This window comes from Carlito syrichta, unplaced genomic scaffold (assembly GCF_000164805.1).
Source record: "Carlito syrichta isolate Samal-C Ts95f unplaced genomic scaffold, Tarsius_syrichta-2.0.1 Scaffold308488, whole genome shotgun sequence".
NCBI classification, from domain to species: Eukaryota; Metazoa; Chordata; class Mammalia; order Primates; family Tarsiidae; genus Carlito; species Carlito syrichta.
In genome coordinates, this window is record NW_007252584.1 from 464,108 (window position 1) to 474,496 (window position 10,389).

Below are 10,389 nucleotides of genomic sequence, written 5' to 3' on the forward strand. Positions count from 1 at the left end.
GCCGCGCCCCCAGCAGGGTGCACTTCCGCTTTTCCAGGCCGTGTCGCTGACGCCTAGGCTGAGGGAAAGTTTGGGGACTTGTAATTGGAGGGAGGTGCTCTTGGCCAGGAGGGTGACCAGGGCCGCGACTCCGGGGACCGTGAGTCCGGTGGGCAGAGAGGCGAGCCACCCAAACTCGCGAGCCGTGAGGCGGGTACGCGCCTGTAAACTCTGCGCCTCGATGCAGGACGGGGTGGGGCCGCGGCGGGGGAAGGGGCGGGGCCGCGGCAAAGGGGCGGGGTTCCGGTGGAGGCACTCGGCCCGCTGTGAGTCCATAAATAAAGTATCAACGAGAGTGGTTTCCGCGGAGGTTCCATAGTGTAGTGGTTATCACGTCTGCTTTACACGCAGAAGGTCCTGGGTTCGAGCCCCAGTGGAACCACGCTGAAAAGGTCTGTTTTTCAGTATTTCTCAAGTGTCCGGGTTCAAAAAAAGAAAAACCGAAAGAAGGTGCTTTTCTTTCTCCTTTTTTTACTTTTTAAAAATTTTAGCAAGTTTTTATCGCAGAAGCGAAATGACAGACACCCCTTCCTATCCCAAAAAGTCGTTGACTCAATCGTCCGACCGAGAAATAGGGAAGGGTGGTGGCCAGTCTAAATCGTAGTCTTGAGGGTGCCTCGGGCCCAGCGGAGACCTACCCTACCTGTCCTCCCGGTACTCCGGGCGGCCTCGGAAAATCGAGCGCTGGTAAGAAACATCCGGCTCGGCCCTTTGCCCGCAAGCCAGGACGGGCCAGCCCCCACCTAAGCCTCCAGTTAAGATGCGCGGCAATACAGCAGCGCTTCGACTACAGTTTCATTGTTAAAGGTTTATTATGGTTGTGCTTAAAAGTTTAATTTTTCATTAAACTCTAAAATACAGAGCAGGAAAAAAAAAACCATAGTCCTTTTTAATAGAGGAGTGGGGTTTGTGGAACAGACATTCATCTGTTTAATGAAGAGTTCATACACAATATTGAATAAATGACAGGCTTGTAGACACCCAATAAATACCGGTTGCGTGAACAAACGTTCCTCTTGTTCCCTCTTGTTCCTCTTTACTATTTCATTACAGTTTCGGTTTCGTTGTTTGTTTGTTTTATTTTTTTCCCCTTTATTTTATTTTACAGATGTGGGGTACACGTCAGGATTAGGTACATAATTGGTCTACGTGCAGAGGAAATATGGGCCTCTCACTGGTCCTCAGTTCCTCTGGTTTAGATTCAGGTACCCTTACTGATGTTATGTGACCCCTCCCTACCCCTCCCCTGGGAGTGTCCCGCTACTGCTAATCCCTCTCTTGTAGTATTGTGATGAATGTTCAGGACTCACTTATGAGTGATTTTTTTGTTGTTGCCTTTTTCATCTTTGACAAGAGGAATGAAGGAAGGGTGTCTGGGGCCCTGGAGCCTGAGGTTGTAGTCTGGGATGGGATGGTGGTGGCAAAGAACAGAAAGGGGAAGAGAAGCTCAGTATTTTCCTCTGCATTTTTCAACATAGTTTTGCATCTTTTGCAGTGTATAAATTTGCATCTTTTTCTAACTCAAGAGCATAACTCTTTCCCTGTTATTACAATCACTTCATCGACTTTATTCTTCTTTTTTAAGCCACTTTAACCATTTTTAAGTATACAGCACAGTAATGTTAAGTATATTCACATTGTTGTGAAACAGATCTCCAGAACTTATTCATCTTGCAAAACTGAAACTCTATACCTATTAAACAACTCCCCTATTCTCCCATCAACTTTATTCTTAATAGCAATGTAATAACAGCTAATTATATCTAGCACTGTTCTAAATAGTTTGTATATATCATCCCATTTAAGCCTCAAAATAACTCTATGAAGTAGGCATTATTTTCATCATCCTCCAGATGAGAAAATTGAGGCACAAAGACATCAATGACTTGCCCTGAGGTCACAGTACAACGAGTGGTAGTGCTGGGATTAGCATCCGGTCTAGCTTGTCAGTGTTCTTAACCCTGCCTGGCTGTGACCTCTGCTAATTTACTTAACCAGTCCCCTAACCTTGGCCATTTAGACTGTTTCCAACTTTTTCTTATTATAAGTAACACAGCAATTTACATCTCTGCGTGTAATGCCTCCCCACCACCACATTTAGAATTTTCCTGATAGGTGTGAACATGATGCCTAGTAGCTTTCTAAGACAGGAATTTATGGCATTTTCATATAATTCGAGAATGTTAGAATTTATTTCTCAGGAAATTGTTCAAGGTCACCCCCTAGAAGATGATAGCAGAGAAAGGATTAAGAGCGGAGTCTTCTGATTCTAGTCCCTATTTCCCTCCATTACTTCCCTTGCATTTAAAGATAAAATGACACCAACATCTTCCTTGCTAACCCAGTCGCAGTGGACACTGGTATCTTCTGGGAGACCTCCTTGTTGAGGCGGGTAACTATGTGGGTTAACTTGATGGGGCTCAACCGAAGACCTAAAATCTAAATAGATAAGATGCTTAATGAGGCCAGTGCTCAAGTTAATCCCCTGCTCCTGGCCAAGCTCTCCACTTCACTAAAGTAGAGCTTCGGCCAAGGACGAGGGGAAAATGCCACGCAAGATAGAAGGCTTTTTGTTATTGCTTCTCTTTGGCTATGAAGGTATGTGCTATTCAACCATTGACATTCATTACATACTTAATAACATAAATTGATTAATAATATCATTGATAAATGGGAATATAGCTTGAACAATAAAAACATTATTAATTATCAACACATGTTAACTAATTAACATGTGTTATTAATGAACAACAGTCATCTCTGTGTGGATGAGGTCCTCTTTGTCTTGCCACTGGCTTTCCAGTACTGTGAGGAGCCTTCTAATGTTCAAAGTATGCTTAAAATCTGACAGAAAGAAGGAAGGGTCTCGGAAATTGTATAAAATAGCTATAAATTGCTACAATTAATGAGAAAATATGGCATATTCTTGACAACGTTTAGGAGTCAAAGTGACAGTGATTGTAGAATTTAATCTTTCAAACCAGGACGCTATTGAGAGTGGAGGAGGATGCTATTAATAATTCTGCTGGAACAACAGGTGTAAACCAGGACTGTCCAGGGCAAATTGGGACATAGGGTCACCCTAGTTTAAATATGGATTAATGTCACGCGCCGAGTACCACTGGAATCTAATAAAAAGCATAATCCAGCTGAGAGTCAGGAAACCCCAAAGACTCAATACACTCAATTATTTTTACATTTCTAAATATGGCCCTAGCAGACGTGATTGCTTAAATAAGAAAAAAAAAGGGCAAATCTCTTAAATGTTATCCAATTCAAATGTAAATTCTCCGTCAATCTTTGAAATAATATTCTTTCAAGCCTCTCTCAGTTCTCAAGTACTCATCCACTTTCTTCTCAGAGTCATTCAGACATTAGAAATTGATTGACCGTCTTCTTTGTGGTCGTTGTGTATTTGTGTGTGTTACAGGAAATAAAAAGGAGGGGAAGGAGGAGGAGGCCTCTCTGCTCTGAAAATGATGTGGTAGACAGACACGAGGAAATTCACACAAGTAGAATCCAAACTCCTGGTTCCAGTCATTCTCCTTTCTACCCTCATCCTATATTTTATTGGTACAATACCTGCTTTCATGAATTCCCAGTCTCATGACTTTTGTTAGTCACATTCCTCAATATTTGGAGAGCCTTGTGAAAATATAACCTGCAGGTCATTCTGCAAACCCCAAAATATATTTCTAAGTAGGAATCATTTTGACCAACTGTCTGTTTTTCCCCCTTGCAATTAATAGTCAGCAACTTGCCCAAGTAACTCAATATTTTTTTTTTTTTTTGAGTTGGAGTCTCACTCTGTCGCCCAGGCTGGAGTGTAGTAGCATGATCACGGTTACTGAAGCCTCAACCTGCTGGACTCAGGCGATCATTCCAAGTAGCTGGAACTACAGGCACGCACCAACACACCCTGCTACTTTTTTGATTTATTGTAGAAACAAGGAGGTCTCACCAGGTTCCCCATGCTGGTCTCGAACCCCTGGGCTCAGGCAATCCTCTTGCCTCTGCCTCCCTAAGTGCTGGGATTACAGGTGTGAGCCACCACACGCGGCAACTGTTAATACTTTAAGATGCTTTTGGGGTTTTGTTGTTTTTCTTTTACTCCTTGCCCTTTCCCCAGTGAGAAAATCTAAGCAGAGCCTTTGAAGGCTTAGATCCAAATACCCCCTGGTTCTCAGACATCAACAGGGCTTCCCTTCAGATTTCTCTTATTTGTGATTGGCATGGAGAGTCATTCATTCATTTATTTGTCTGTTTGTTTAAGAGCCCATCCTTGAGTGTCTGCTATGAGACAGACATGGTATAAGAACTTGACATGCAGGACAGATCCTTGTTGCTTTCACAGTGCAGAGTCTAACAAAACTCTGCTCCTTGACCCCCAAAATAAAAAAAGTCCTATAAAAGTTTACCAATGCATTTTTAAATTAGAACTGCCCATTTGTTAGATATTGGTAATAAAAGGCCATCAGAAGGCACAGAGGATAGATAGCACTCCTTCCTGTTCTAGAGTTTACCAATCTCAGTGCATGGCTGGGGAGCTCCAGAAATGTCCATAAAGAGGAGGGGCTATCATCTGTCCAGGTGGCATGGAATGTGGCCCAGTGGGAAGGCTTGGGGACCTTCAATTCCCTTACATGCCTAACCAAGACCCTCTGCCCTTAACAATGCTTAGAAGGAAACCACCAGCCAGAAACAGCCAGTGTGGCTTGGCGATTCGCTGCGTGCTCTCCCTGAGCAAGAGGAATGCTACAGGAGACAGAGGAAACAATGCAGGACTCAATCGCTGCACTTAATCAGCATATAATTTAAATGGAGATGCATGAGGCCACCACACATGGGAAAGATACATTCCATTGTACACCTGGGAACCTGAAGGCAAAGGTTCTTTGTCTAATTTACTCTCCATTGTTTCTGTTCTTCGGTGGCGGTGTCTCCACATGACAATGAAATAAGGTAAATGGGTTGACGTCACTTACATGTGGGATGAAGATTCATTTGGCAATGACACAGTTTCTCAGTAAGGCATGACCTACCTGTGTCTTATAACAGAATAGGCTTCTATTCATCTCAATTAAAAAGAAAACAGAGCCGGTCTCAGTGGCTCAGCCTGTAATCCCACGCTTTGGGAGGCAGAGGTTGAGTGGATTGCCTGAGCCCGCGGGTTCGAGACCGCCTGGGCAGCGAGACCTCATCTCTACAATAAATCAAAAAATCAGCCGGGCGTGGTAGCGCGCGCCTGTAGTTCTGGCTACTCGAAGGCTGAGGCGATCGCCAGAGCCCAGCAGGTCAAGGCTGCGGTGGCCAGGAGCAGCCACTGCACTCCAGTCTGGGCGACAGAGTGAGACTCCAACTCAAAAAAAAAAAAAAAGAAGACAGTATATTAGTCCATTGCACAACCTAATTTCCAAACATTTTCACCACCCAAAGTTAAACACTCACTCCCCATCCTCCCCCTTCCCATCCTCCCCCTCCCCAGCAACCCTTGGCAACCACAAATCCACTTTCTGTCTCTGTAGATTTGCCAATTCTGGACATTTCATTTAAGTGGAATCCTATGGCATGCAATCCTTTGTCTTTCGCTTAGCATATGTCTTTGAGGTTCATCTGTGTTTGAAGCATGTGGGGATAACAGATTTACCCATGAATATGCTTGTCGCCTAAAATAGTAACACTTTCACACTAGAAGCAATTTCCTTCTTTCTTCTTCACAAGAGGGCCATTATTGCAGCCTGCTGTGTCCCTCCTGTGTCTTATTCTTGTTTCCCAAGTAGATTGGAAGCTGGTTACAGACAGTTTTTTATCATTCATAATTTTATGCTTTTCTCCTCGGCTTCATCTGTTTCCATGGGAAAGAACACTCTGTATTTAGTGATAGCCAATCAAAAAGACTAAAATAGTCTTTCTTGTGTATATCTAATGGGTGCTTTTCCTCTTGGTCTTGCAGGAGACTTTTTGAGAACTAGACATGCCTTGAATTTTCTTGCTGTGGTAGCAAGAGTTTCCCCCGTGGAGTGGCCCTTTGGACCAAGGGGTAGAATAAGCCCATATTGCACAAATCTAACCCCATATTGCATAAATGTAAGCCCATATTGCATCAAGTGAAGCCCATATTGCAAAATGTAAGATTGGTGAGCAACAGACATCTCATGTAACATGTGGAGGAATCAGGGAAACAATCTGAGGGAGAAAAGTATGCAGCCACCTAATTGAAATCTTTTACCATTTTTCCTGTCGAGGCGATGCTTTTTCTTTTTCTCATTCCAACAATGATATTTTCTGGCATGATAATATGTTGCAGTCAAAAATGCTTTTGCTTTGTTCTCCAGTTTTTTGGTGATTAGATCATGGGGACGGGGCTACAGCAGCCACTCTGCTTCTCCCTTGGTGACAGCTTTTACTGTAAAATGCTTGTTGTTTCTTCTTCCTCTGCTCATTTCCATGAGGCTCTGGCACCTCAGAATCCCTGACAGTCTGCAGAAAAATGCCTGCTGGGAAGGGGGATAGGCATTAGCCCCAGAAGCTGATTGTGCCTTCCTGTTGTTCCTCTTCCTCTTCGTAGGTAGATTGTGCTGAGTCCCCCACCTTCCCTTTTTACCTTCTGCTCTGTTTCTGCAGAATATGGAAACTCCTTCGGATCCCACCCAGGGAGCCTGAGTAACGCAAAAGTCCCTGAAGGCCAATTTACTGAGCCTCCCTTGAACTCTGGGTTTGCTCATTTGCAGTGAATAGACCAGACCCTCTTCGGTGACAGACATGGCCTTTGATATGGTTATTAAATCAATTTGGTTTTTAAAGCTACGCTGTCAGTGCCCGAAACTCCTCGCCTTTGGTCCCCCCAAAATCGAGTCTTGGCACAATTGACGTCAGTCCAATTGACAGGACCTTTCAGAAACTCCCTCTCAGCCACTCCACTCCTAGCTTCTCTTGAGGATGGGGGTGGGGCAGAGTGCCTCCTAGATCAACAACCCCTAAGTCAACTAGCTCCTAATTATTCATTTACTTTGTATTTCTTGATGAACAGCTATAGCCCGAAGTTACAGGTTCATGTAGACATTAACTTCAAAGAATGCAGGGCACAGCCCAATCCTTCACCCCACCCTCCTCCTCTTCCCTGGAACCTTCTCTTGCTCAATAATCGGCAGCTCTATTCTCTCAGTTGCTCAGGCCTCTAACTTCTCTTTCTTTCACACCCCTCATGTAATCTGTCAGCAGACGCTGCTGACACTACTTTCTAAATATGGTCAGAATCCACGCACTTATCACCTCCACTGCCATAACCCTGGGCCACGCCACCATCATCTCCCCTGGATGACTGCACTCACCTCAAAACGGGACTCTCTATTGTCACCCTTGTCCATCTAGTCTACAACCCAGCATCAGAGGGACCTTTTGAAAACGTGGTCAGTTATGTCGCTCCCAGAGTCCTCACGTGACCCACAAAACCCTACAGAAACAGCCTTCCCCCCACCTTCCTCATCTCCTAAGACTCCGTGTCCTCTGGCTGTAGCCCCAGGGGCTCCTTGCCCTTTCTAGAACATGCCAAGCACACGCCCACCTCAGGGGCTTTGCACTTGCTATTCCCTCTGCCCAAAGTGCTTTGCCCATAGGTATCTTGCCTCCTCCAGGTCTTTGCTACAACATCACCCTCTTGGTGAAGGTTTCCCTACACCAGGAAGTACCAGTCCCTGTCCCCCACTTCCTTGCTTTATTTTTCTCCATAGCAGTCATCATCATTTTTCATACTATATATCACATTCATTTGTTTGTTCATTCATTACTTTATTCTCCTACCCTCACTAGCCTATAACTTCTATGAGGGCAGGAGTTTTTTCTGTTCTGTGTAATCCTAGCACCTAAAGCTAGGACTGGAATATAGTAGATGACCAGTAAATATTAGCTGAATGAATGGATGTTTTGCAGGCAAGTCATTATCAGCTATCTTTTGTATCAATTTCTATAATCCATGGACAAGAAAAAGGTAAACTGCAAAGGCCAGAGCAAGTGGTGTATTGGGGGAGGCAGGCAGAGATGTTGGGGGATGGGCACTTGAGGCAAAGAAATTTTCTGGACGGAGGCATGAAACAGTCTGGCTCGTCTGAGGCATGGCTAGTGCAGGGTGCAGAAGAGGAATCTGGAGAGGTCGGTAGGAGATAGATCACGGCAACCCTTGAAGGCCACATTATGACTAGGCTCATTTTAGGGATGTTGAAATGGAGAGATACTAATAACTATCAGAGGTGCGCACCGTCTGCTGGCAATGGGGACACGCCAAAGGGCTTTGAGCAGGAGATTGATAGGATGAGGTCTGGGCTTCGGTCTGCTGGCAGCAGGGAGGGTAGATGAGGCAAGCCCTCTCTTTAGCAAGGAGAGCATCCAGCGATAGAGGGCAGGGCCACAAAGCAGAGCAAAGCGGCAGTGGGATGGAGGGATCAGAAATCAGTATGCAGAAATATGATTGGAAGACAAAAGGGTATAATCTCATGGTAATAAGCTGGGGGAGAATAACAGGTCTGTTCAGATTCTTCTTGGTGTCCCTGTGTGACACTCCTTCTCTCTGGGTATAGGGCAGGACACCTGTCACATGAAGGTCTTCAGGGATAAGGTCAGAAAGTGGCCTTCCTAGGTTTTATGGCTTGCTTCAAGGGAAGAAGCGGCAGGGAATTCTAGGTTCTATGGCCAGCTTGGGGGGGAGGCAGGGAGAATGTCAGAGAGACCTTCCTGGTTCTGCAGTTTTCCCAATTTCCTTCAGCTTAAAATACTCAGCATGCCAAGGCGCCATATCTGGGGGTAGTGTTTCCTCCAGCCCAACTGTGCTTTAAACCAGAATTGTACACTAGAACTTTCTGCAAGAATGGAAACTCTGTATCTGTGCTATCCACTACAGTAGCCACTAGCCCCTGTGGCTATGAAGCACTTGAAATGTGGCTGGTTCAACTGAAGAATTGAACTGTTAACTTTGTTAATTTTAATGAGTTTAAATTGCAATAGCCACATGAGACTAGTGGCTACGACATTGGACTGTGCAGCTTTAAATGATCAATTTCTGCTAATATATACAAACTCTTTTCCTGCTAAATTGTGTATTCGTTCCCTCTGTTTTGTGCATACTTCTAAAAGGAGTTTGTGTCAGTCTAATGTTAAATTTTGCACACTTTTCACTTTCCCACATTATTTATATGATATTTATACTTTGATTTTGAATTGATATTTCCTGCACTTATAGACAAACCTGAAAAAGAATTTCTAAACAATGCCCTAATCCTAAATCACCTAAATGTGGCACAGTAAGGGAATTGAGAATGAACTGCTGAATAACATAGTGGGCAGACACTAGGGTTGATGAGGAGGAGGAACGATGATGATGATGAAGAACTAGTAAGTAAAAAGGTCCATACTGTTGTTGTTTTTGTTTGTTTGTTTGTTTTTGAGTTGGAGTCTCACTCGGTCTCCCAGACTGGAGTGCAGTGGCCGCTCCCGGCCACCGCAGTCTCGCCGCTGGGCTCCGGCGATCCTTCCGGCTCAGCCTTCCGAGTAGCCAGAATTACAGGCATGCGCTGCCACGCCCGGCTGATTTTTTGATTTATTGTAGAGATGAGGTCTCGCTGCCCAGGCGGGTCTCGAACCCGCGGGCTCAGGCAATCCACTCACCTCAGCCTCCCAAAGGCGTGAGATTACAGGCTGAGCCACCGAGCCCGGCGTTGTTGTTTTTTTTTTTAAGAAAATTTTATTTAAAAGTAAATTAGAGAGAGAGGGAGAAGGGAGAGAGAAAATTCACCTCCCCAAGTTGGGGGAGGGGGCCAAAGCCAGGAAGCATGGCAACAGCCATAGCTCAAAGAGCACATGGCCACACCAGAGTCTAGCAAGGCAATGGCCCAGGCCCATACTGTTAATATTAAGTGGGAAAGGAAAGCAGGATACAACATTGTTTATATAGCAAATTCTTGGCTGGTGCGGTGGCTCACATTTGTAATCCCAGCACTTTGGGAGGCTGAGGCAGGAGGATTGCTTGAGCCCAGGAGTTCAAGATCAGCCTGGGCAACATAACAAGACCTTGTCTCTACAAAAAGTCTAAAATTTAACCAGGGATGATGGTCTGCACCTGTAATCCCAGTTACTTGGGAGGCTGAGGTGGGAGGATCGCCTGAGCCCAGGAGGTCAAGGCTGCAGTGAGTTGTGGTTGTGCCACTGCATTTCAGCCTTGGTGACAATGAGACTCTGACTCAAAAATAAATAAAAAGGTAGTAGGTTCTCAAATATGCTTAAAAATAAACATAGAAAAAAACTGGAAAGATTTATACCAAAATGTTTTTTCTTTTTTTTTTTTTTTTGAGTTGGAGTCTT

General features: G+C 44.7%; 1 protein-coding gene and 1 non-coding gene across 2 annotated transcripts in view; both read left to right on the top strand.

Moving 5' to 3' along the window:
* Nucleotides 1–348: 348 nt before the first annotated feature.
* On the top strand, nucleotides 349–421 carry TRNAV-UAC. The gene has a single exon. It is a non-coding gene; the product is annotated as a tRNA-Val (tRNA).
* A 2,123-nt stretch (nucleotides 422–2,544) lies between these two features.
* Nucleotides 2,545–10,389, top strand: part of RS1 (retinoschisin 1) — a 22,390-nt gene continuing 14,545 nt past the window's right edge. The window contains exon 1 of the mRNA XM_008065468.1: nucleotides 2,545–2,637. Coding sequence (XP_008063659.1) covers nucleotides 2,586–2,637 — 52 coding nt within the window. The 5' untranslated portion in view covers nucleotides 2,545–2,585. The remainder of the gene's footprint in view (nucleotides 2,638–10,389) is intronic.